At 44.6% G+C, this 26798-nt stretch overlaps 1 protein-coding gene and 6 non-coding genes across 7 annotated transcripts in view; 6 read left to right on the forward strand and 1 right to left on the reverse strand.

Annotated features, from left to right (window-relative positions):
• Positions 1-2374: 2374 nt before the first annotated feature.
• On the forward strand, positions 2375-2446 carry TRNAD-GUC. Its single transcript has one exon. It is a non-coding gene; the product is annotated as a tRNA-Asp (tRNA).
• A 555-nt stretch (positions 2447-3001) lies between these two features.
• TRNAM-CAU lies at positions 3002-3073 on the forward strand. Its single transcript has one exon. It is a non-coding gene; the product is annotated as a tRNA-Met (tRNA).
• A 1766-nt stretch (positions 3074-4839) lies between these two features.
• TRNAD-GUC lies at positions 4840-4911 on the forward strand. The gene has a single exon. It is a non-coding gene; the product is annotated as a tRNA-Asp (tRNA).
• A 296-nt stretch (positions 4912-5207) lies between these two features.
• On the forward strand, positions 5208-5279 carry TRNAD-GUC. The gene has a single exon. It is a non-coding gene; the product is annotated as a tRNA-Asp (tRNA).
• Positions 5280-5636: 357 nt separating this feature from the next.
• TRNAM-CAU lies at positions 5637-5708 on the forward strand. Its single transcript has one exon. It is a non-coding gene; the product is annotated as a tRNA-Met (tRNA).
• A 2204-nt stretch (positions 5709-7912) lies between these two features.
• Positions 7913-7984, forward strand: TRNAD-GUC. Its single transcript has one exon. It is a non-coding gene; the product is annotated as a tRNA-Asp (tRNA).
• Positions 7985-12528: 4544 nt separating this feature from the next.
• XPOT (exportin for tRNA) overlaps positions 12529-26798 on the reverse strand; it is a 37436-nt gene continuing 23166 nt past the window's right edge. The window contains exons 16-24 of the mRNA XM_018563399.1: positions 25842-26080; positions 23888-24173; positions 23297-23486; positions 16067-16183; positions 15867-15982; positions 14979-15026; positions 14017-14088; positions 13354-13410; positions 12529-13274 (exon numbers count right to left, since the gene is read on the reverse strand). Coding sequence (XP_018418901.1) covers positions 13248-13274; positions 13354-13410; positions 14017-14088; positions 14979-15026; positions 15867-15982; positions 16067-16183; positions 23297-23486; positions 23888-24173; positions 25842-26080 — 1152 coding nt within the window. The 3' untranslated portion in view covers positions 12529-13247. The remainder of the gene's footprint in view (positions 13275-13353; positions 13411-14016; positions 14089-14978; positions 15027-15866; positions 15983-16066; positions 16184-23296; positions 23487-23887; positions 24174-25841; positions 26081-26798) is intronic.

Genomic DNA, 26798 nt, shown 5'->3' on the forward strand with positions numbered 1-26798 from the left:
GATGTGACACAGGAACATGGAAGTAGTGGGCAGGCCCTTGGCGTAGAGTAAGGGACAGAGCCAGGAGTGTGTATCTGGGTGTGACACAGGAACATGGAGGTAGTTGGGAGGCCCTTGGTGTAGAATAGTGGACAGAGCCAGGAGTGTGTATCTGGATGTGACACAGGAAGATGGAGGTAGTTGGCAGGACCTTGGTGTAGAATAGTGGACAGAGCCAGGAGTGTGTATCTGGGTGTGACACAGGAACATGGAGGTAGTTGGCAGGCCCTTGGTGTAGAATAGTGGACAGAGCCAGGAGTGTGTATCTGGGTGTGACACAGGAAGATGGAGGTAGTTGGCAGGACCTTGGTGTAGAATAGTGGACAGAGCCAGGAGTGTGTATCTGGGTGTGACACAGGAACATGGAGGTAGTTGGCAGGCCCTTGGTGTAGAATAGTGGACAGAGCCAGGAGTGTGTATCTGGGTGTGACACAGGAAGATGGAGGTAGTTGGCAGGACCTTGGTGTAGAATAGTGGACAGAGCCAGGAGTGTGTATCTGGGTGTGACACAGGAAGATGGAGGTAGTTGGCAGGCCCTTGGTGTAGAGTAGTGGACAGAGCCAGGAGTGTGTATCTGGGTGTGACACAGGAACATGGAGGTAGTTGGGAGGACCTTGGTGTAGAATAGTGGACAGAGCCAGGAGTGTGTATCTGGATGTGACACAGGAAGATGGAGGTAGTTGGCAGGACCTTGGTGTAGAACAGTGGGCAGAGAAAAATACATACCTCAGCTGTCACGGTCCTCTTGTTCTCCCAGCTGAAGGAAGCTCAAGCAGGCTGTAAAAAAAAACAAAACACACTAGCGTGTGGGCAGTGGCCGGGAGCATCGGTCTCACTGCATTATCAGCATGGCTGCTGCTGGGTCCTCGTGGCCCTGTTCACTGCCGGTCCGCCCACTTCTCACTGCCTGGCGACCGGCGCAACCCCTTCCACGCCCATCCGTCTGCCTCTGCGCTCGGGGGAGCTGCACCATCGCCCCCCCGGTTGTTACTCCACTGCCGCCGTTGGGGCCCGTTCATCCTGGGCCCCCCCCACAAGTGGCGGAACGCCAGGGCACGGTCGCACAGGCGACCGCTGCAACCCTGGTAGTTCCGCCACTGATTCCAGCATTATGGTGCTCTCTTTTTGTGTGAGGTGGGAGTGACACCTCAGACATTTGGCCCTTAGTAACCATTAGACATGTAACCCCGCACAAAAATTTGTTTTGTTTCGTATCCATTCAGATTTTTATCTCTTATCTTTTTCTGATCCAAAATTTGATTTGGTTCGTTATTCAGGTTTTGGATCCATCTGAATTTTCATTTCGGAACGAAGGTCCGGAAATGCTGCTGCTTTTACACAATGTGCAGGAATTAACAGACAAGGTACTGGAAGCCTGCTGCCTTTACACAACACACATACATTTTCATTATTGAAGCTAGGTTTTATTTTTCATTAATCTTATATATTATTACATATCCCAGTGAATTATCTGCACCCACACAACTACCCAATACCAGCGGTTTGCCTGTAAATGATCTGGACTCGCTGGCACATGCTCACTACAGGCAAATAGCCTGTAACATTTATGGACCTGATATCCTCTGTCACGCTTGCACGCGCTAATGTCAGTCGCTGCCATTAGAATTCTGAGACCAGATCCCTGTGATTGGACATGTTAAGGGATGACGTAAATTAAACAATGCACAGGGCGCTTTAGGCCTTGTTCACACCAAGCGCGGAGCAGATCCGGACCAGAGCAGGTGCTGACCGGATCAAAACTGCGTCCAATGTATTCCTATGGTATTTTGACCTCCAGTTCACATTGCAGCGTGCGGATCCAGACCAGATCCAGACCGGATTAAAAAAATGCGGCAAGCCCTATTTTACCTGCTCTGGATCTGGTCTTGAACGCATCTAAAACGCATCAAAAACGCATGCAAGTGCCTAAGGGAGAAGATCCATGCAATTCAAAAAAGGAAGTAGAGCGTGGTCATTTGATAGTGGGGGGGTTGAGGAATGTTACCGTTTTTAATGTTACAACCAAAATATCTGTGTAATATGAGATAGTCACAAATTCTATTTTTGAGTGGGAGATTCTAATGTACTAATATTAGTTCATTGGTAGCTAATTATCTTACTTTACCTTAGAGATTGTTATGGACCAACAGGGTAGGTATAACAGATAACATTCAATCTTAATATAAAGAACTAAGTAATATATTTGATATATTCAGCAAATATAACGTTTGTTATCGGGTGCCTTTATGATATTCTTGCATGCTCCAATCACGTTGGTAGAACCTCACAGTGGGTATCTGAAAAGCCGTATTGCTGAATGAGCCGCACAAGCAGCTCCTCGTTAGTATAGTGGTAAGTATCCCCGCCTGTCACGCGGGAGACCGGGGTTCGATTCCCCGACGGGGAGGCTACATTTTTTTTTTTTTTCCTGTGGGGGTCCTCCATGTTCTATGTGCTGTCTCACACTACAGGTTACATTACTTTAGGCTATATTGGCCCCATAATATCATGAGCACAGATGGCCTGTATATGAAACAATGACAACGTATGTACAAGTACATTACAAAAGACAGCTATTCATTGCAGAGGAGGGAGCTACTTGCCCGTCCCATCTACTGTAATCTATTGCAGTGCTCCGCTTAACTGTGCGTAGTACTAGTACAGTTTATTTCTTTTATTCACGTGTATGTGTTTGGAATGATATGTATGAGCACAAATGCAGACCTGCACATTGCTCCTGGTCTAAAGTTATGTAAGGGCTAGGAGTGCAAAGACATATGTAAAGAGCAGTCTGTTTATATCGCTTGTCCCAGAATTTAACTGATGGATTTGTTATAATCGGAAGAGCTTGCGTAGACGGATACAAAGAATGATATCGAAAGTAATGCAAACTAGATAGCACATATATACATGTAGGGTCATAGTTTCAAGATAACCAACACACAGGACCATTAGAGTCATCAGCAGAGTGGCGCAGCGGAAGCGTGCTGGGCCCATAACCCAGAGGTCGATGGATCGAAACCATCCTCTGCTAAGTGAAATTTTTTTTTTTATGTCTTACAAAATAATGATTCTCATTTAACCATTTCAAGACCAGGTGTTTAGACCCCCTTCCTGGCCAGGCCATTTTTCAGTGTTCAGCGCTGCGATACTTTGAAGGCAGTTAATAAAGCATTCTAATCAAAGTTATGCTACAACCATGCAACGAGAAACACAAGACATAATTTCCTTTAATATCTCACTCTCACAACCTTATGTACCTACAATTTCAGTACTGGAAAAAAACAAGATGGTATATGGCCCTGGTGTCTAACAAAGTAGCTTGTGTCGGGAGCATTGCTAGGATTGTGAAAAGCTGGGGGTGCCATGAGAAGTGAAGTAATGCAGCATGTGTAGCCAATAATTATACAAATGTGATATCATTTCATCATCAAATGAATCAAAAAGACATAGGAATAAGGCCAGGGCCAGATTAATGTAGAGGTGTTTGGAGCACCAGCTCCAGGCCCACCACATAAAATAAGCCCAGACCAGGCACAGAATGCATCAAATGTAATATAATTTTATGCGGCAGACTTTTTTGATTATATTTTGGGGATAAATATATAGTGGTGTACAAATTACATAGATGTTTACCTGGGAAAATGAGAGAATAATGAATTATCCTGACATCTCCATGACATCACACTACCCCTATATCTCTCCTTTAATTTGGATCACATACCAATAAATTGAACAACCCTCCCAGAGACAGCATTCCTCTTTTTTTTTTCCGTTTCCTCCTTCAAGGATCATGGTTAAAGATCTCTCCTAACCAATCTGTAGTAAAGCTACGGCAGACCGCATGGCGGAATGAAGAGTCTACGATGTCCCGCCAGTGGCCTCTAAGTAGAATCTATGCAGATGAGTGATCATTGATGTGATGGTTTATTATGCCCTGCTACATGCATGGTGAAACTGTGGTAACCTTTTGCAGGTGGTGATAAGTGGTAATCCCCATGGGGTTAATGTTGTGCAAGGCAGGCCCCTGGAGTGCAATGCATGCGTTCCAGGATGCAGGCAGGAGAAGGTGCGCATAGTCCTCCCAGCTCAGTCCCGGACAGACGTCTGATGTCCACTCTGTACATATGTCTTTGCACTCTGCTCTCACCTGGCTTCAGTGATCAGAGAGCACAGAGCAGGCCAACAGTCATAGCGGGCTGGGCTGGGCCGAGCAGGGCCGGACACAATCAGACTTGTGTTCAGCCTGGGTCGGCACATCGGGCAAGTGCCCGGAACGCCCAATGACCAGCTTGAACTTGCTTCCATTCCTTAACCTCCTGCCGTCCGCCCGTTGAGAAAAAACGGATGGACGGCAGACTTACACGGGCGGATTGCCGTCATTAGACGGCTTTTTTTTTTTCTGCTCGCGCGCGCACCCTAGCGCTTGCACGGGCAGAAAAAATCCGCCTGTTCCTTTACAGCCGTTACCGGCTGTTTGAGATACATACGATCTGCGGCTCTATAGCCTGCCGATCATATGTATGTGCTGTCTCTGCGCTCCCCCCCTCGAGTGCCACCGCTGCCGCCCTTCCCTCCTGACCCCTCACCTTCAATCACGGGCTCCGCTAGCCCATCTGCGGCCCGGGACCGGCTCGGGAGGGAGTCAGGAGGTAAGATGGGAGGGAGACCAGCATTTTCCTCCTTGCTGATCTCCCTCAAGTGGTTAACGTCTCTATAAATATTAGGCACAAATGGGTGTCAGAAGTGTGTTGGGCAGATGTATAAACACGATTGTAATGAGAAGGGTAAATAAGCCACTCCTCGTTAGTATAGTGGTAAGTATCCCCGCCTGTCACGCGGGAGACCGGGGTTCGATTCCCCGACGGGGAGGCCAATCATTTTACTTTCCCGTGTTTTCAGAGTATGCTTTATGGCGTGCGTGCAGGTTTCAATGTTTGTGTATATGGTCTGCAGATGAAACAATTTATGTACAAGCAATGCCTAGGGTACTAGAAACACCAGACTGATCCCTTGTCGAGGAAGCAGGTACTTGTTTGTAATTTCTCGAAATTGAACTCTGGATTATAGTTACATATTTTATCTGCTCTCATATACTATAATCTGTCATGTTGCTACATTAAGGGCATGTATGAAAGCATTTACAGCGCGCATTGGACCCAAGCAACTCCTCGTTAGTATAGTGGTAAGTATCCCCGCCTGTCACGCGGGAGACCGGGGTTCGATTCCCCGACCGGGAGGCTAGAATTTTTAATTTTTTTGTGCAGCAAGTCAGAATTGTTTAGGGCTGGAATACTCATAATATCAAAAATGAAGACACTGTTGAAGGAACACTGACTGCCTGTGTATAAGGAAGCTTTAGTTTGCTATAGACTGCTGGCTTTTTCATCCTAGAGATGGAGCTATTTGGTTGCCGTTTCACTGTGCAGGTTTTCATAATCTATCCTCATTTCAAGCAAGTTTTAACAATGTATTGATGTAACTATGTTAGCGAATTTAAAAGGCCAGTTAATGTTATGTAACAGTTAATGACAACGGAGAACTACCTCCTTCGGTTATCAAATCACATATGATGTTGCAGGGCTGGTCATTTATGCAGCAGAGTGGCGCAGCGGAAGCGTGCTGGGCCCATAACCCAGAGGTCGATGGATCGAAACCATCCTCTGCTAAGAGTTTTTTATTTTTATTCCTACATCCATTCAACTATATTTATGACAAAACAGCATCAGTACATTTAAACACCATACGATTTAGATTGCATTCATATATCCGTGATTTGACAATGCAGGTGCACTAACGGGGTGTGTTGCACATTGCACAACGCATGGTAATATATTGCCACATGTTGTGCTGTGATGTAATGCACATGATGACGAGGTGTGTTGGGGGTGCCATTGATAATTAATGGTACCTCAGCACACATAACAGAGTAACATGCAACCCTGTGCAACGCATGTGCTTCCAAATCACAGAGATGTGAACGGAGCCTTATTCAATGTTTCAGCTGCTGCCCACCTGAGCTGATCTACTATGTTGACAAACTGCCCTTAAGGTGCCCATACACTGTACGATCATAGGGTTGACACCTTTTCTTCAAGCGAAACCCGAACACCCTGGCGACACGTGGATATTTTTTTGGAGAATGAGTCGCGGCGTATTCATATGTAATTAGTGCCACCCGTTAATATGTAAATATCACTATTTTCAGTGGGGGGACGGTAGCCCCTATCTTAATTTTGGTTGCCCCTGTCTGTCTGACATCTTTTGTCCGGGTTTCTGCTGCCATTAAACCCGGACACAGCATTCAAAACCCGAACTGTCCGGGTGAATCATGGACAGGTGGCAACCCTATACAATTATCGTACGATAATCACGGGAAATCCCGTGATCGTACAATAATCGCAAAGTGTATGGATCACATGCCTTCCATACACTTTGCGATTATCGTTTCTACTGTACGGTCGCACATCTTCCATCGAACAAGCAGGCTGGAAAACCCACCGTGCATCGTACGATTCTCGTCGGGTTAGTGGCGTGCTGTTTCGACAACTGCCGAACAGGCGCACACTGCCCGTTCAGCATTGCAGTCATCGGAAGCCCACCCCTCAGCGGGGCGGGCTTGCGATCATCGCAAGTACGATCTGCCTGTCCAAAATGGGCAGATCGTAAGTTTTTTAAATTACTTTACAACCCTCGCAAGACAAAAGGTGTATGGCCACCTTTACAAGCTAAAATTAGACAACCTTGTACCTCATGATTGCATTTTTTTTTTTGCTATACCATGAAGGGGATAAATTTGGTAGCTGACGTTGCTGACTTGCTTTTAACCCTTTAATTATGAAACCCTTTATTTTTATTTTTGCACATTAGAATTAACATTTTAGGCCTGAAGATTACCTGAAACCCACAAAATATCATATATTTACTGAAAAGCAAACACTATGTACAACAAAATGGTTGCAGACACTTTTTATTTATGTACACACAAAACAAAATGGTTTACCAAAACTGGAGCAGAGAAAATTTGGAGCAGATTTGCATGGCAACCAATTATTAATATTATTATACAGGATTTATATAGCGCCAATAGTTTGCACAGCGCTTTACAATATAAGGAAGACATTACAGTCACAATACAATTTAAGACAATATGGTAAGGAGGGCCCTGCCCGTGATGGCTTACAATCTAAAAGGGAGGGGGAAGTGATGCATGAGGAGGTAGCTGTGCGGGGATGATTGTGTGAGAATGTGAAGGTTCAGTGGTTAGGTTGAGGTGGGATAGGCTTCCCTGAAGAGATGAGTCTTAAGGGATCGCCTAAAGGCAGTCAGTGTGGGAGATAGACGGACAGGTTGGGGTAAAGAGTTCCATAGGATGGGAGACACTCTAGTGAAGTCCTGGAGGTGAGCATGGGAGGAGTTGATGACGGAGCTGGAAAGCAGAAGGTCTTGTGAAGAGCGGAGGGGACGGTTAGGGTAATACTTTGAGACAAGGTTGGAGATATAGCCGGGGCCAGAGTTGTGGATGGCTTTGTACGTGGCCCATGGCAACCAATCAGCTAAGAGATAGATGCTGATTGACTTGACTATTGCAACTCCCTCCTCATTGGCCTACCCCCTTCAGTCTATCATGAATGCAGCTGCTAGACTCATTCACCTAACCAACCACTCAGGTCTGACACCCCTCTCTGCCAATCCCTGTACTGGCTTCCAATAGCCCAAAGGATAAAATTCAAAATATTAACAACCACTTACAAAGCCATCCACAACTCCGCCCTAGATTACATCTCCAACCTTCTCTCTCTAAATATTAAGCACAAATGGGTGTCAGGCAGACGTATAAACACGCTTGTGATGAGTAAGCTAAACAAGCCACTCCTTGTTAGTATAGTGGTAAGTATCCCCGCCTGTCACGCGGGAGACCGGGGTTCAATTCCCCGACAGGGAGGCCAATCATTTAACTTCCCCTGTTTTCAGAGTATGCTTTATGGCGTGCGTGCAGGTTTCAATGTTTGTGTATATGATCTGCAGATGAAACAATTTATGTACAAGCAATGCCTACTGTACTAGAAACACCAGACTGAACCCTTGTCGAGGAAGCAGGTACTTGTTTGTAATTTCTCAAAATTGAACTCTGGATTATAGTTACATATTTTATCTGCTCTCATATACTATAATCTGTCATGTTGCTATAGTACACATTAGAGAACTATGGGGTTAGTGTTTTTCCCCATAGTTCTCCTTAGGGTAACGGGAGGACACAAACTAGCATCCTCCCGTTACCCTAAGCTCAGTATACCGCGAGCTACAGCTCGCGGTATACTGAAACGCCGCAGCCGGAGCGGATCCCGACGTAGATGACGGGATCCGCCCAGCTGCGTGAGTGACAGCTGGCTCTGCCTATCTAGAGGCAGAGCCAGCTGTACCCGCCCCCTCCCCCGTCCGTTCCGCCAGTCAGCGCTGGCAGATCGTAGCGGGGAGAGGGGAATCCAGCCCCTCCCCCTGTCACGGCAGAGAGCCGTGACATGATCAAGAGGTGAGCGAACCCGGTATGTGTTCGCTCACCTCCCGATCTACTGAGCCGACCTGTGACAGTCACATTGTCACAGGTCGGCTAGAACTATGAGGTGAGTGGAAATCACTCATCTCATAGTTCTCCTTTAAGGGCATGTATAAAAGCATTTACAGCGCGCCTTGGACCCATGCAACTCCTCATTAGTATAGTGGTAAGTATCCCCGCCTGTCACGTGGGAGACTGGGGTTCAATTCCCTCTATATATTTATACTGTATAGGGGGCTATCTCCCCTTCAGTCTATCATGAATGCAGCTGCTAGACTCATTCACCTAACCAACAGTTTTCTGATTCAACAAAAATATAGTAGACGGTAACAATGGACAATAAGGGAAATTCTGTTTTGCAAGGTCTACTCCCAAATGCTTTGATTTTGTAATCCTACAATTTTTTCTGCCAGTATCTACAGGTCCTCATCCTTTCTCTTTCCCTGGGGGTGATAGTATATGGAATGGTGCTTGGCGTATTATCTCTATTACATGGACAGAAATATGGGGGATATGCAATATTGGAGAATAAAACAAAGTACCCTCATTAATCCTGAAATTAAAGTCTTCATAGAGGGATATGCATACACCAAGTTATAAATCGGGGAGGAGAAAGCACAGAGAGGGGAATGAACGCATAATGGGAATTTTTGGTAGGGTTAGCCCACATGTGCATATGCAACATCCCAGATCTGATGGAGAAACAATGGGGTACATTTACTGAGGCAATTGAATATCAAATAATGTGCATTTTGGGGTTAAAACCCCAGGCGTGCCGCAGTGCGATTCTTACCAGAGGGGAACATTCACATTACAGCTCTGCAGCCCTTGTGTGTTTCCAGCATTCACACCTGTTGCACTAGGCAAGCCATTTAAAATAAATGGGATGCATTGGTGTCAATAAGGAGGACAAAATGAAGGTGGCTTTGGTGTTTTTAAATAGCACAATTAGCTTTACATGACTCCTGAAAATATTAAAAGCTCCTTTCAACCCCTGGTGCCCAACCTGCACCCCTGGGGGGCCACATGTTGCACTTATTGTACGACCCTTTGGGTCCCTGCAGACGTTCCTCTGCGTTCTGGTGCTTACTCAAGCCAGTGCAAATATTCCCTCTGAAATTTATAATGGATCTTGCTAGGAGAAAATGTGGCCCAAGTCATTTTTAGGAGGGCCATAGGGAGCACAAATGCGGAAGCAATGATTGGAAATAACATTGTAAGAGCCGTGATCTCTAGCAGGGTGATGTAATGTGTCTCCAGTCTGTGACGTCTCCTGAAGCATGTACCCAATCTCAACCAACTCCTATAGCATGTCTGTAGTCTCTCACAGCTTTATGTTAAATATTATGTGTGGCCCTTTCTTGATGTCAGGGAACACACTGGCGCCACCTATTTTCACATAACCGGTTAGGCTCACAGACGGCATGGTTTCAGGAAGATGTGCTGCTGTAAACATGCCCCGCTTGCTGGAGACCTCAGCAGCCTTCCAGTGAACAGTGGCGCCTGTTTACAGCTCCGATATTAGCATTGAGTATCGAGGCATTTTCACAAGTACAAGTAAATTCTCAGTATCGATGAATCCGTATTTAAAAATTGTATTTTACTCCTGCAGCTTGTTTTTACTCTGGAAGCAATGAATGGGCAACCATCACTTCCTGTACGCTCTCCCCTGCCTCTGATGTAAGAGGAAGGGGAAAAGTTGGCCATGTAAACATTACCATGTGATCACTGTGATACCCAAATACAGGACAGAGAGCAGATTCAATCAGTTCTACATATAAAGCCAATGTTTTCTGCCGTCTACTGCCAGGATGAGAGAGAGCACGCACTAATTTGCAAGCAAATTTTCTTGTACATCCATTTAAAACAAAAAAATGCTCATGATGTCATTGGAGTGATAAAGTTTAGTAAATCAGGTACAATTTAGTTACTCTGGCTAATGGAGTTGGAGCTGAGTCTTGCTGTCTTATTTTTCTAGAATGAGATTTTCCTTCTATAGTTCCTTGCAGTCTCCCTCCTCTTGCCTTCTTTGCAACATAAAATGTTAAAAATCCAACAGCATTATTCAACACTCTTGAAATTGCTGGGGAAGAGGATGTGCAGATCTCAAGCACACAAAAAAAAAGTTTCACTGAAAAGGGAGGACCTGGGTTATTTAAACGTACTCTTCCCACCTCAACCGACATGCTTATTCAGATATTACCCTCCCATTTTCACTTTTACCATTCTGTTATGGTTGGTCCTCTTTAGTCAAGCCCTCAACAACGGGGCCAAGCATTCAGCATTGTCATATCAGATAATCAGAAAAGGTCAACATTATCATTCTCATTACACCAGGTGAGGGTACAGTGGCTGAGAGACTCTTGCAATGCCTCATGGGATTTGTAGTTCTACCACAGATGGAGGGCCAGGGTTTGGCTACCCCTGTGCTAGATTGTAAGCTCTCACGAGCAGGGTCCCCCTACCTCCTGTACTGAAATTGTATTGTTAAATCGTATAGTGTCCCTCAGTTTTATAAATTGCTGCGCAAACTGTTGGCGCTATATAAATCCTGTATAATAATAAAAAGACAGATGAGACTGTAGATAAGCAACATAAAACCATAATGTAAAAAGCAGCAAAACATTTTACAACATTCTCAAAGAAGGATCAACGGAAATTAAAAAAAGCTTGTAAAATCCTTCAGGTGATCTAGCACACATTGCACTTAGTCCTTTTCAGATCCATGCAGTGGTTTGCAAATTAAAAGGACATTTGTATGAGCTGGCTGTAGCTCCAACCCAGGCTGAAACCCAATTTCTGGGCATTGTTGTGGAGGGAACTACTAAACAGCACAGAAGCCACCTCCCACTATTCATTCTAACATTTGAAGTTTGATGGTGTAATCTGCCAGTCCTGTGCCTCTTTCTAAACCCAGATCCTCGACACTTATTTTGGGGGGTGAACTTGAGTACCAGCTGGCGTGCATTGTTGTAGACTTGTATTTTTGTGAATGATGGTGCTCACACCATCACAAGCAGCCAGCTAGTAATCTAGTCTCTTTGATAAAAGTAACTTTGTGTCCCTGCAGAATGATTGACCCTCGCTCACTGGGATCCCGTCACCACAGCCCCATCACTTCCCTCAACTTGCTCTACTCATGTACTCTATGCTCCATCTATGCCAGCTTTCAGAGGCAGTGGCAGGGCTTGTGCAGACGCTCCTCTGTGTGCTCTGTGTCATGTGCCCTCTCCTGTGTGGGGGTCATTTAGACCTCATGAGAGATTAATCTCCTTTTGAGTAGCGTGGTCAGAGAGCAGTACCTTAACTGACTAACTTGCTAACTTTTTATGAGGGGGTAAGCAGAGATATGGATGGAGGGAAGCCGGTAGATGTGGTTTACCTGGATTTCTCAAAGGCATTTGATACGGTACCACACAAGCGCTTACTTCACAAGCTGAGGGCTATGGGCATACATGAGGTGGTGTGTACGTGGATAGAGAACTGGCTGCGGGAACGTGTCCAGAGAGCATCCGTACATGGCCCCTTTTCGGACTAGGCTAGTGTAATGAGTGGTGTGTCTCAAGGATCTGTGCTGGGTACGATACTGTTCAACCTATTCATTAATGACATCGGGGAGGGAATAAATAGCCATGTTTCCGTGTTTGCAGACTATACAAAAATAGGGAGGGTACTAGAAACGGATCGTGACAATATAACATTGCAGGAGGACCTGGATAAAATAGGGAGTGGGCAATACTATGACAGATGAGGTTTAAACGTATGTCTTTATTCAACCCCAAATACTATGTAACTATGTAACAGACAATGGATCTGAATGAGACCTAATGCTATATGCATTTGGTTCCCTGTGGGATTCACAAGCATTTTCAATTTCTGATGACTCTTCTTTAAACAGTAAAAACAACACCAGAAACTGTTTAGATTTGACTACATAAAATTTATTGTTTTATAAAAACTTTGTAGAATGAGCTCCTATATTTAAATTCAGACACCCCAAGAAGCAATGTGTTTTCTCCTTGATCTGTCCATCTCGTGTGTCTGATGAATACTGCTTATCCCACAACGCGGGCTTTAGTTGATTCCAAGTCCAGTTTATGTAGCTATAAAAAGCGAGTTCTGAATTGTGCCCGCGCATACGCTGCCACTATAAAGAAAGGGACTTTGATACAGTTCTAACAAATTGTCACGACTATCTACAAAATTCACTGTATTCTTTTTTAATTATACCGCAATTGCATCAGGAGATCCAAAAACTTATAAGATTAACAGCTTCAATTCATTAAAATAAAAAATATATACAGTTTCCTGATTGCCAATTTATTTTTACAGTTCTGTTTTGCAATTCCAAAATAAAAATCCAATTGTATATATATTAATTGGTGCACTTAACACAGGACATATGCTTGTTACATGGAAGAAAATAAAGATGGATTTCAACGCCCTGTCACTGGAGACATTTTCCACCACGAGTAGCACGTAACAGGTAAGATGGGTCTCAAAATCATTACAAGACCATGATTTCTGTTTTGAATAATAAGTGGCATCCATATAGAACATCAGTTTAAAGGCATGTACAAAATTAGCAATCTACATAAATTAATAACTGGAGATCCTGAGTATCAGGTGCATGAAAATTCCAGTATATTCCTCAGGGCTTGGCCCTTTGAAAAAAGACCTGGAAAAATAGAAAAATAATGTTATGTTTGTTAAAAGGTACCAAACTGTCAAAAAATGTCAAACAAACCATTACATACCTTTAAGTAATTCTTAAACACTTTAGCATCTGGCTGCTGTAGAGCTTGACAAAACTCCTGTAAATCAGATCACAACATATAAATTTTTAAGGAAAAAAACCCCCAAACAACGGATCACCCTAAAATCTTTTTCTTAGAGTCCACTGAGGGATGCAAGAAGTCTAACCTCCTGGTATACAGCTGCCTACAAGAAAAACTACAGGCAGGGTACTGGGCTTCCCGGAGAAGGAGAGACAATGGGACAGCAGACGGGGATGCTCAGAAATTGTAGGTGGAGGGGAGGCCCCTGACATATTTTCCCCATACTGGGGCTTAATCAAAGGTCAGAGGAAGGATTTTTGGGTGGAGTGCCTGTGCTGAACAATAAAGTTGATTTTACCCTTTGAAAGTGTGGGGCTCCAGAACTGCTGAATGGTGTATGGGACAAATGGAACCCAGAGAAGTGAGCACCTGCACGCTGGAGCTGAGGATTGCAGAGGTCTTAAGTGCGGCTTCAACATTATTATAATTTTTTTTGTAGCTTAGCAGAATTGTGTTAGGACATATCAATGTTAGCAGCAAGGTTAACAGACTTGAGTACAGAACAACAATGCATGCCATAAAATAGCCTGTGTATTTGACCTATATGGTGCCCTTTATAGATTGTAAATGTCTCTTTTTTACCTGGATAATTTCTGGTGCCACCTGCAAAGATGGTAGATATTCTTGCTGTAAATACTGAATGCATTCCGGTCCCTAAAGAAAAATATTGAAAGCGATGTAAGTAAACATAGCATAGCTAGAAGTAACTCGACTTTCTGATGTGTATAGCACAATGGAGCCTTCTTAGAACAGAAGGTATTCACATGTCTCATTCCATCACATATCCAAAAATAAGAGGACAATTCATTTTAGAACAGTGAGCAAAGCCATGCAAATCATTCCTTTACACCCCAATGGTCAAATGCACATTCAGAACAGCTAGTAGGACTCAGAATATTAAAGCTAGTGGGTCAACCCAACAACCAGCCAGCTAGCATTTTCAGAAGGTCAACAGTGGAAACTAATTTTTCACCCATGACAGTTTTACTTTAAAATAAATTTATGGGAGCTGCCATTGCTTTCGATATCTGCCTGTTGTCATGCGGACACTTAGAATAGGCCCAGAACAAGTATAAAAAGGTCATGAAAGTCTCAAAAGAAAGAAAAAACAATCCATCCCTATATGCATACATGTTCCAGGCCGGTGACAAAGTATGATAATGTCAGGATGTAAATGTCAGCCTCCATGTTTTTCTCTGACTTCAACCCTTTTACTGCCACTGAATGAATTACTACACATCAGTAGCAACACGTAAACAAACTCACAGGCACAACATCAGCCATGAGTTTGTTTAATTTTTTTACAATCAGATTGCAGACTATATTGTAGAAGTGATCTGGCCAGCCACCCGATAGCTTTTATCCCCCCCCCCACTTCTCAGGAATCCCCTTCCTTGGTCCCATGGCTTGCTTGTTTCTCCATGAAGCCCAGGACCAAATAAAATCCAGATAGCTCTGCAGTGAAGCAGGAACCCAGAACTCAGCTCTAGTTAGTCCCTTTGTGCCAGTCTTTGAGGAGCATAAGGTTTTATATGACATCTTACCCTTTTTAAGTATATAGTTTTCATGGTCACTGCACACTCCGACAAAGCCTGCAGACAAAAGGTTGTTTTAAAGGAAATATAATTTTTAAATTATATACCAAATCTGTAATAGGTTTTAAATTATAAACATGAGTACATACATGAGTTAGCTACTAAACCACAGCATTTTTCTTGTACAAAGCAGCATGACTAGTGTCAAAACTCAAAACGTGTAGGCTTGTGAAACAAAAAGCTGAAGGGGAGGGGGGGATTAAAAAAAAAAAAAAAAAGGGACACCCCCCCCATGAAAAAAAATATATATATATTTACCGCTTTAACTATTCAGAAATAGGAGAAAATTACACCCAATAGCCGACTTTCTACTGCCCAGTAAGGAAACACTCACTAAACAGAGAGATGAGAGCTTGCAGAACATGGCCAGGAAGTCAGCAAGTCATGGTCAGCAGTATAAGCATAAGAGGTAATCAGCACTCCAAAGATGCAACATCCACGACTTGGTCACTACGGTCAAACTGCCAACATTTCAGGGCCTAGCAGGTTCCCCTTCACCAGGGAGACTGTCACCGACATCCCTTGTTACATCATCATGTATTTCACAAATTGTGGAAACCCATCTAGGGAGTGCTGGTGATTTCTAACTCTGACCCTGGTTAAACACAACATCAGCCACAGTCATTACCAGCACCTCCTGGTCTAAGCACTGTCAGGACTGTGCTGCTCTATATGGGTAGTAGTTTGCCTGTGGTTGGGTAAGCTCACTGGGAAACTAAAGTGGCTTAATAAGACCATAGTATGGTGGTAATTTTTCCCCCCCCATGTGTCCCATACAGCACAATGCGCATTACGAAAAGCGATAAGCTATAGGATTACAGTAGAGCACCAACTTACCAATATGGTTTGGGCGTCTGCAAGGTCAAAGGTTGGTTTTAGCGGAGCCAGAAAGCATGCAGGAAAAATATGTTTGTAGATAAAATCTGCAAAGCCAACCAATCCATCCTTGCCACCTGGAAAGATAAAATTTAATTGGCTTCTGAAAACAAAGCAATAAAGTCATAAGAAACTGTAACAGAAAGGAAAATGGCACGCACCCCACAGTTCTACTAATTTGGAGAGTATGATGAAGCAGGTTTTTTGAGCAATGGGATCTGGATATTCTACAACTCCTTGGATGACTGTGAATAATACACGCTCCACGTTCTGAGAATCTGAATAATAAACAGAGGAAGGTCATTCGATGTGTATTGAAGTATTTAACATACAATATGTTAAAGAATGCAGAGATCAAAAAACTTATTAAAATAATTCACAGACAGTCACATTTCAGGCTTAAACAAAAATAAATAAATATGTTGTAGCTCTATGGTCTTCATAAAAAAAACTGTTTAGGTTCTACATACTTCCAAAAATAATTTTAAGATCACACTTCACAAAAAGGTGAAAGCCATAATTATGTCCCTTTTGAAGGCAACTGGCTGCACAGAGCGTATTTGTGGCAACTTTGATGCACATTTGATTCATTGTCTAAATGTTGGGTTTCCCCCACAGGGGCAATGCACATTTTATGTAAGGGTTGCATGTAGATGGTTACAAGAGTTAGATCTTCACAGTGATTGTACTTTAAAACCTATATGCACGTGTATTTTTGAATATATGGTGGATACTTATAGAATCTACAATCACTGGCCACTTTATTAGGTACACCTGTTCAACTACTAGTTAACGCAAAAATCAAACAGCCAATCACATGGCTGCAATGCATTTTGCCAAGCGGACATGGGTAAGACAATCTGCTGAAGTTCAAACGGAGAAGAAATTCAGAGTTACTTACGGTAACTCTTTCCTATAGTCCTCCAGAACAGCTTGCGAGAGATAGGCTCCACCCCTTTTATTCGGAAACACGTCACCCTCCATTGTTTAAAAGGCCAGCCTCTCTCCTAGCGCCTCAGTTGTATCGAGAACCGTAGGAAGACTCTGTAAACACAGGAACCAAAACAACAGAATATCATATTGAAATCACATTTCACCACCACTCCTACATCAAGGGCGGGAATCCAGCTGTTCTGGAGGACTATAGGAAAGAGTTACCGGTAAGTCTAACTCTGAATTTCCCTTTCGTCCTCCATAACAGCTTGCGAGAGGATAAACAAGAACTTACCCACTTAGGGCGGGACTACTGGTTGGAGTACTTTTCTTCCAAACGTCTGCTCTGCTGCCGTATTCAAGTCCAGCCGGTAATGGCGGACAAACGTTGAAAAACTGGACCAGGTTGCGGCCCTACAGATCTGCTCCGGAGTGGCACCAGCCCTCTCTGCCCACGAGGTAGCTAACCCCCTGGTAGAGTGTGCATTCAAAAAAGGCGGAACACTAACCTGCTTAGCCCCATAAGCCTCCTGAATACATAGATTAACCCATCTAGCTATCGAAGCCATGGAGGCCTGTTTTCCTTTATCCTTTCCGGAAAAAAGAAAAAAAAATGGCATCCGATTTCCTGAATGTTCTAGTCACCCTAAGGCACTATCAGGCAGCGCCTAACATCCAGGTGGTGAAAACTCGCCTCTTTCTGATTAGCCGGACTATTGCAGAAAGAAGGTAACACGATCTCCTGAGATCTATGGAAGTCAGGAGACTTTTGGCAAAAATGCCGGCTCTGTCCTCAATACCACTCTGTCTTCAAAAACCCTTAAAATAAGGTCCCTTAAGGACAGAGCCTGCAATTCACTAACCCTTGTTGCTGCGGTTATGGCAACTAAGAATACAGTTTTCAACGTGAGCATCTTGATCTGAAGATCCGGTAGAGGCTCAAAAGGGGGAACCATCAGCCCCTGTAAGACCACCGAAAGATCCCATTTAGGCACGGCACAGCGAGTCACTGGCCTAATACGTTTAAGGGCTTTAAAGAACCTGCTCACTAGTTGATCATTAGTCTGGGAGCATTGCAAATACACACTCAAGGCTGAGACTTGTACCTTTAAAGTGCTGATGGCTAGGCCCCCGTCCGCCCCCTCCTGAAGGAAATTCAGAACCGACGGTATCGATGCATCCCTGTTATTTCCCCCTTTCCAGGAGCAGAACGTTTTCCACACTTTCCCATAAATCTTCCGTGTCACCAACTTACGGCCAGACAATAAGGTGCTGACCACTCGGGAAGACAGTCCCTTCATCCTTAAAATCTCCTCCTGAGATAGAATGCATGAAGAGACAGTTTGTCGACAGCCGGATGCATGACCGGTCCCTGTGATAACCCCTGGCTGATCGGGAGCGGCCAAGGCGGTCGGTCCGACAAGGACAGGACCGTCGTAAACCACGCCCTCCTGGGCCAAAAGGGCGCTGTCAAAATCAGGCTTGTTTCTTCCTGCAAGAACTTCTGCAGAACCCGTGGAATTAAATGAATGGGAGGAAATGCGTAACACAGGTGATACTCCCACGGGTGCGACAATGCATCCACCGCCACTGCGTTGTCCGCTGCATTCAGGGCAAAAAAAGCGTTCCAACTTTGCGTTGGACTGAGTGGCAAACCCCACTCCCGGGATAGGAGGTTGAAAACCTCCTGATCCAGGCTCCATTCGTCCTGGAAGACCTCGACCCGACTTAGATAATCCACCAGCATATTCTGTGTTCCCTTTAGGTGCACTGCCGAGAGAGAAAACAGATTCAACTCTGCCCAAACAAAAATCTCCTTTGCAATTGCCTGAAGGAAGGAACTCCTGGTGCCCCCGTTTGTTCAGGTAACACACCGTGGCTACGTTGTCTGATAGCACCATTAGATGCTGATGCCAGAGCTGATCCTGAAACGCCAAAAATCGCATTCAGAACCGCTCGCAGCTCCCTCCAGTTGGAGGACATCTGTGTCTCTCGATGACCACTGTCCCCAAGTCACCTGATTCTGCAGGTGTGCTCCCCATCCCCAGGCACTTGCGTCCGTAGTCAACCTTAAGGTAGCGTGAAAAGACCACTGAAGTCCTCCCGACAGGCGACCTTGATCCCTCCTCCACCATAAGCCCCTCCTCACTGAAGGGGGAAGCCTGACTGTGGCGTCCACGTTTTCCTGTGAATGGTCCAACACCCTCAACAGAAACCGTTGGAGACCCCTCTGGTGGAACCTTGCCCACTGGACAGCCGGTAGACATGAGGTCATAAGACCCAGCACCAACACGACTTCCCTTAGGGATGCGGGGCAATTCGTCTGCAAGCGACTCACTGCCTTTCCCACCTTCTGAATTTTCTCCGCTGGGAGAAAAGTCCTCTGCTCTACCGTATTCAGGATGTAACCTAATACAGCGATCTGGGAAGGAACCAGGTTTGACTTCTGAAAATGTAACACCCATCCCAGGTCCTGCAACCAACTCTGCGTCACCTTCAAGTTTTTTGTACAAAGATCGGCAGAGCTGGCGGACAGGAGGGATGTCGTCTAAATAAGGGATGATTCCAACATCCCGCACCCTTAAAGGAGCCAACGCCTCCCCCAATACTTTGGTAAAAATGCGAGGTGCCGAAGACAACCCGAACGGGAGGGCCCTGAACTGGTAATGCACCACCTCCTGACCTATCCTTACCGCTAAAACGCAAAAATACTTGGGACATCCTGTGAATGGGAATGTGGAGATAAGCATCTCTCAAATCCAGCGTTGCTAAAAAGGAATCTTTTTGTAACAGGTTTCGGACCGAAAAAATGGAGTCCATTCGAAAGCTCTCGTACCCAATTGCCAAGTTCAAGAGCTTGAGATTGAGAATCAGCCTGTACTTTCCTGACGGCTTCTGGACCACAAAAACATGAGAATACAGTCCCCGACCCTTCTCCTGATCGGGTACCTGAATGAGCACTTTCTAATCCACCAATTCTCCCAATAGAAGACAAAGAGCTTTGGCTATGTCCGCGTTCCTTGGGAGAGTCGTGATCAAGAAACGGTGGGGTGGAGTGTTGCAGAATTCTAACCTGTACCCCTCCTGGATGAGGTTGAGTATGTACTGACTGGAAGTAATGCTCCTCCAATGGGGGAGGAACTCAGTCAGCCTTCCCCCCACCCTCACGCCGTAGTGATTGCTGCTTTGGTGTCTGGGAGGGAGGGTTAGTAAAAATACTTCCCTTGACCTTCTGCCCCGTCCAGTGCTTTTTGGGTAGCTCCCCTTTCGCATTCTGCCCCTTGTTCCTTGGTCCTTTAAAAAAACCTACGAAAGGGCTTCTTTTTTTTCGGGAAATGATTTCTTTTTATCTGCCGTACGTTCCAATACGGCCTCTAGTTCCGGCCCAAAAAGAAGATCATCACTAAACGGAAGATTGCAAAGCCTCAACTTCGAAGCTGCATCCCCCTCCCAAGCCTTCAACCAAATCGCCCTGCGAGACGAGTTGATCAGGGCTCCTGACCTGGCCGCCATTTTGACAGAGTCAGCTGAAGCGTCTGCCATAAATGCTATTGCTTTAAACAGCATCGGTAGTGACTCTGCAGCTGGGTAAGCCAAAATGCCAGGTTCCTGGCAACGCATGTTGTTTCCAAGGCCGGCCTGAGACTGGTACTAGCAGAGTCCCATGCCCTTTTAAGCAACACCTCAGCCTTCCTATCCATGGGGTCTTTGAGCACCCCCATATGTTCAAATGCTAGATCCGATTTCCTAGAAATCTTCGACAACGATGCATCAATTTTAGGAACTTTGTTCCATGGCAGTGATGCATCCTCGTCGAAAGGAAAACGTCTTTTCAAATTGTTGGAAAAAAGAGGTTTCCTCTCTGGGTCCGACCATTCCTTAAAGATGGTGTCCGCGAGCACTTTGAGCACTGGAAAAACCCTGGCCTTTTGCTGCTGAAGTCCCTGGTACATTAGGTCGTGCCTGGATAGCAGCACCTTCTCCTCCTGAATATCCAGTGTATCATATACTGCACCTAACAATTCCTCCACCTCTTCCAGAGATAGTTTGTACCTAGAAACAAGGGGACCATCATTCCTGTCACTGTCCTCTTCAGCAGAAGATCCCTGCTGAGAGGAAGCAGCGACATCAACCTCCTCTGGCTGCCTTTGAGAGACCCCACCTGACCTGGACACCGGCTGGGGCTGCTGAGTAGGAGTCGGAGATTCTGGCACTAGAAACTGTGTTGCAGGCGGTCTCAATTCCGTTATCAGGGATGTAAAAGAAGAAAAGGTAGAGACCCTGCCGAGGTAGATTCTTCCCTGCATACCCCTTCGATGCATTTTTGACACAGAAGCTTTTTCCAATCTGACCCCAGCTTTATGGAGCAGACTGCACACTTCCTCTTAAGGACCTTGCCCTTAGCCACCTGGACCTGCAACACAGAAAAGGACAGAAATCACTCATCTAACCCCCCTAGTGCCCCCTCGCACCTTAAGCCCAACACCAAGGAGCCCCAGGTGGAGGAACAAACAAAATATGTAGTCAGCTACAGGGAGTGAGTGCATGGATGCAATCACTTACCTGAGCAGAGCTGGTGCCCGAAGGACCTGCATCCCCTTGAGCAGTTTGTAGAGGAGTAGCAGCGTCCATCCTGGAGAGAAATAGGATCTCCCTCCGGTGATGTTTCACAGTGAGGCCTGTAATCACACCTCATGCACAAGCCAGGCCCGCCCCCATCCTCTGCACCGAAAACGAGGCCTGGAACGCAAGGCCCGCGGCGCCCGGAAGTGCGTCACCCGCACCGGATGTGACCCAATCGGTCCTCCGATCCGGCCGTGGAGCAACTCCCGGAGCCCCCAGACCAGCAGCACCTGACTACTAGTCCTCCGGTCCGAGGGCTCAGCCAAGGGGGTAGGCGCAGCTCCGGTACTGGCCCTTCCCGGCACTGAAGATGGAGGACCTGGTGCGGGATCAACTTCAAGTGGAGAGCACCAGTGGCCCACATAAGGTAACCATGAAAAACCCGAGCGGCATCTCCCAAAAAAGAGGAAACACGAAAAAACTGTGGAGCTAGGAGAGAGGCGGGCCTTTTGAAACAACTGAGGGTGACGTGTTTCCTAATAAAAAGGGTGGAGCCTATCTCTCGCAAGCTGTTCTGGAGGACGAAAGGGAAAGGTGATTTAAGTGACTGAACGTATCATGGTTGTTGGTGGCAGACATGCTGGTCCGAGTAGGTTAGAAACTGCTGATCTACTGGGATTTTCACACACAACCATCTCTAGGGTTTACAGAGAATGGTCTGAAAATGAGAAAATATCCAGTGAGCAGCAGTTCTCTGGGCGAAAATGCATTGTTGATGCCAGAGGCAGATTCAGAGGTTCAAGCTGATATAAAAAGGTAACAGTAACTCAAATAACCAGTTGTTAAAACCAGAGGTATGCAGAAGAGCATCTCTGAACACACAACACATGGAACCTTGAAGCAGATGGGCTACAACAGCAGAAGACCACAATGGGTGCCACTCCCGTCAGCCTAGAACAGGAACCTGGGGCTACAATTTGCAAGGCCTCACCAAAATTGGACAACAGAAGATTGGAAAAACATTGCCTGGCCTGATGAGTCTTGATTTCTGCTGCAACATTCCGATGGTCAGGTCAGAATTTGGTGTAAACATGAAAGCATGGATTCCCATTGCCTTGTATCAACGGTTCAGGCTGGTGGTGGTGTAATGGCGTGGGGGATATTTTCTTGGCACACTGAGCCCCTTAGTAGTAACTAAGCATCGTTTAAATGCCACAGCCTACTTGAGTATTGTTGCTGACCCTGTCCATCCCTTTATGACCACAGTGTACCCATCTTTTGATAGCTATTTCCAGCAGGATAACACATGTTGCAAACCTAAAATAATCTCAAAACTGGTTTCTTAAAATATAACAAGTTTCCTGTATTCAAATGGTCTCCAGTCATCAGATCTAAATCCAACCGAGCACCTTTAGGATGTAATGGGAGATTTGCATCATGGATGTGCAGCCGGCAAATCTGAAGCAACTACATGATGCTATCATGTCAATATGGACCAAACTCTCTAAGGAATGTTTCCAGTCCCTTGTTGAATCTATGCCATAAAGAATTAAGGCAGTTCTGATGAAATGGCCAGTGAGTGTATATGTAGACAGAACTTGTATGCATTACTTGCAGCTGATTGTAATTTTTGGCATATATTTATACCAGAAATAAAAACCGGTTTAAACTGTGTATATGTTATTGAGCCCAGTACTGAAGAAGTGGAAAACCATGAACTACAGCGACTATGGGCAGCACTTTGATAACTTTTTTAGCAAAACTTTGTACTTCTATATTGTTTATACTGGAAATACCACATGAAATGTTATGTATTTAATGTAAATGTAACAAATTATTTGCAATGTTTGTGTGTGGAGCCAAAAATTATATTTTATTTCAAGATATCTACTAACCCTGATTGGCAATGACCTCATTCATCCCACTTCCAGTAACGGTTTGGAGAAAGGCGAAATAGCTTCGTCGTAACATTTGCTTATCTAGAGCAGCAGACTGGTCGTTTTCTTCTGAAGGGCGGGATAGCATCTCAAATATAGCATGAAGAAGTGGCATGAAGACTTGCTGTAGGAAAGGCGACACTTGGCCCTATAGAGAGAGGATAGGTAAAGCTAATCAGCACAACAGACTTTGCAAAAAATCTGGTTACCCTTTCCTTTGTTAAAGTTGTTGCTTTTTAAATTGAAATGCACCATATTGCTGATTTTATCATACAATTATTTTAATTCAAGTGCTAAAGATGGAAGACTAAGTGTCAATACTTTCCTATGACTGAACTTTTGGAATCTATTGATCATGTTCATATTCATATGAATACGTCAATACTGCAAATTAAAATCTTTGCTTCTGCTCTGCTGGAAAAGACAGAGGGGATGGAAAAGGGTGGTAAGTGGTAGGATCAAAGTGTCTGTGTGTTATAGTATCTATCATCCAACCATATTGGAGCCTGAGAGAGTTCCATGTAAGACAGACAACTTCTAATAGAATACCTTGAATTTGGCAGTAATTTGGTTAATAAGAGGAATGAATTCTTGCAAGTCCTTTGCTTCACAGTCTTTCAACATGTGCTCTGAAGCAGTAGGGATGAAAGGAAGCACTTCCTCTTCCAAACAGATGATCATACGATGAAGGAAAGTGCGGACACCACCTCTGAGAGTTTCCTTTTGAACAGGACAACTTAGAGCAGGAAGAAAACTTTGTAAACAGTTCAAATAGACTCCAGAACAGCCACACTGCTTCACTGTTTGCTTATTACTAAAAGCTTTACTTGTGCGACTGCAGAGGAGAAAAAAAAAAACAAAAAAAAACAGGAATCTATCTGATGCTCTTTCCTACCACATGTATTAGAATTGTGAAAATAATTACCAATCAGTAAAGTTTCCTATATACAGAAACAAATTGAAACATAGGCTCAAGAGAACAAATGAGATTAGATTTTCTAGGACTTCATACCAAACTTGATATCTGTAGGCTGTACACAGGGTCACCGCTAAGTATCTGCAAATACCTATTGCACTTTATAATGTTACATCATATAAGAGGCAGCCTATTTTAATAAGAAATTTACAAACTATGCAGGTATGCAGGAATGAGTTTAACTGCTGAGCTGGTCTTAACAGAAACTACATGAATCAACTGGTTGAGATTACTGCAAGAAGTTTACAAAATATAAAGGGGTCATACACTTAGGCCTCATTCACACAAGAAACTGCCGACACATACAGCTCCGTGCACGACAGTATCAGGCAGCTCCCGGGAAGGACAGGTTCTGCCTGTGATTAGTACGGAGCCACTGTCCTCTACGGGCCTTAAGCATCAAATGTTAGGTGTTTTGACGCTGCAGTTCATAATTAGCCCACACCAACTTATCCATAAGTTCTAACACATCTAAAAGCAGTGGTTCTCAACATATGTAACCTCAGGACCCACATTTGTCCTCAGTCATTAAGTTGCAACCCAAGCCTCACTGCAATGGAAAGCACAACATTGCAGTACCGCGCATTCCAGTGCAGGCGATTGGACTGCGAGTGGGAGGTGCGTTTGGGGTGCCATTAACATGAATGGCAATGCAATGCACCACCCACACCAGAACGCGCTGTAAGTGCGATTGCATGGTACAGTGCAATAAATCACATGGCACTGCACGGTTAACACACTGTACTAGTGTGAACAGGCCCTCAAAAACACCGATGACACACACAAATACTGACACAATCTCACACACACACTCCATAAAAAATACATTTTTTTTCCTTTTAAGATCCACCCAGTCTCCCTACCTTACGAGAACTGGAGTCCTGGAGATCCTTAACGTGGGGTCCAGTGTGGGCTGCTGTGCTATGATGGCGCTCCATCCACATGTGCATTGCTTGCACAGCTCCCACGTGCGCCTATAGGAGCTGCTTGCAGCCAGAATATGATATCACTCCGGTCCAGGCATTCTAAAGGACACGTGAGGGAGCTGTAAGCAAGGCACATATGGATGGAGCTCCCTTGCGGCCATACCCCCAGCCAACCTCACCTCAAGTTGACACCTGGCACTGGGCAGCATATTTTGAATGGCTGCTCGGTGTGGGAACTGACAGTGCTGCGCTAGGGGGAGGCGGAGGAGCCTCTCACCTAGAAAAGTGGAAGGCATGCAGCGCTCCACTGAACACGGGGCCGCAACCCACTTTTGGGTCACGACACCAGTTGAGAACCAAGGATCTAAAGTATCTTTAGATCAGGGGTCGCAACAGCTACAGCCCACAGCTTTAATTTTTTATCAACAAGCAAAACTGTCAATAATTTTTCCGATATCGAAATAGCAGTTTACACCTTAACAAAACAGACTCCACCCTTCGCTGGGCAAAAATATTTTATAGGCAAAAACCTCCTCAGTACATTTAACTACAAGTATCATTTGTACAATATATATCCAGGTTTGAAGCAATTTTAATCTACCTGGCAAACCCGACAGCATGATTAAGGCAATCTGCTAAAACAGTCTGTCGCTCTTCATCTTGCTCCAACATTAATTTTCCTAGTAAAATCTTGAACTTTTCCATTAACGGATTCAATAGATTCCTCATCAGAATACTTTTCCTGTCGGCCGGATAGTCACTGTTTACTATGAGAATGCCAGCAGTCTCGTATATAAAGAGCTGATCATCGCTGCTCAGCAAAGTCTGAAAACCGTTTTCCTGAATAAAAGGAAGAGTTATTTTGCATAACACAAAGACAAAGTGTCAGTCTCTGAACACAGAAAGAGGACATTACATAGTTCTGAGAACATGCCTATAGTGACTGGGGTTCAGACAAAGTCTACAATATTTCCTTCTTAAAACAGTAGGGGGGGGGGGGGGGGGATTTATGAAAACTGGAGCAGTTGCCCAAGGCAACCAATCAGCATCTCTTCAGTGTGCTCAGGTAAGATTTGAAAATGAGACAGAGAAGCTGATTGGTTGCAGTGCAAATATGCTCCAGTTTTGATAAATCCCCCCCTAGGTATTTAACTATATCCAAACAAACCCTGAAAACAGGGTTTAACCCCTTCGCATGTAAACAAGCCCTACTATCCACTTTTGACCTCAGTTGACCACACCATTTTTTAGAGTTTGTAAAAGACCCCCCAAAACCATACATATCCTGAAAGCAGAGGACTGGTACAGTAAAAAGGTGGTGCTACTAATTTTATAGGTCCTGCGATAATTGCACAAAATGTTTATCAAATCAATATTAAAAACTGATAAAAATACACAATTAAAATCCGTAAAGCGCTTTTACGACTAAATCTAAAAAGATAAAACTGTAATTAATTAATATAGGACCAAATTTTAAATTGCGACTGTTTGCAAAACTAAATATGAGGGAATAGAAAACTGTAAATAAGCAACTTACGTTAAAAATCTATGTTGTGGT

This window comes from Nanorana parkeri, unplaced genomic scaffold, assembly GCF_000935625.1.
Source record: "Nanorana parkeri isolate BGI_ZX_2015 unplaced genomic scaffold, ASM93562v1 scaffold661, whole genome shotgun sequence".
NCBI classification, from domain to species: domain Eukaryota; kingdom Metazoa; phylum Chordata; class Amphibia; order Anura; family Dicroglossidae; genus Nanorana; species Nanorana parkeri.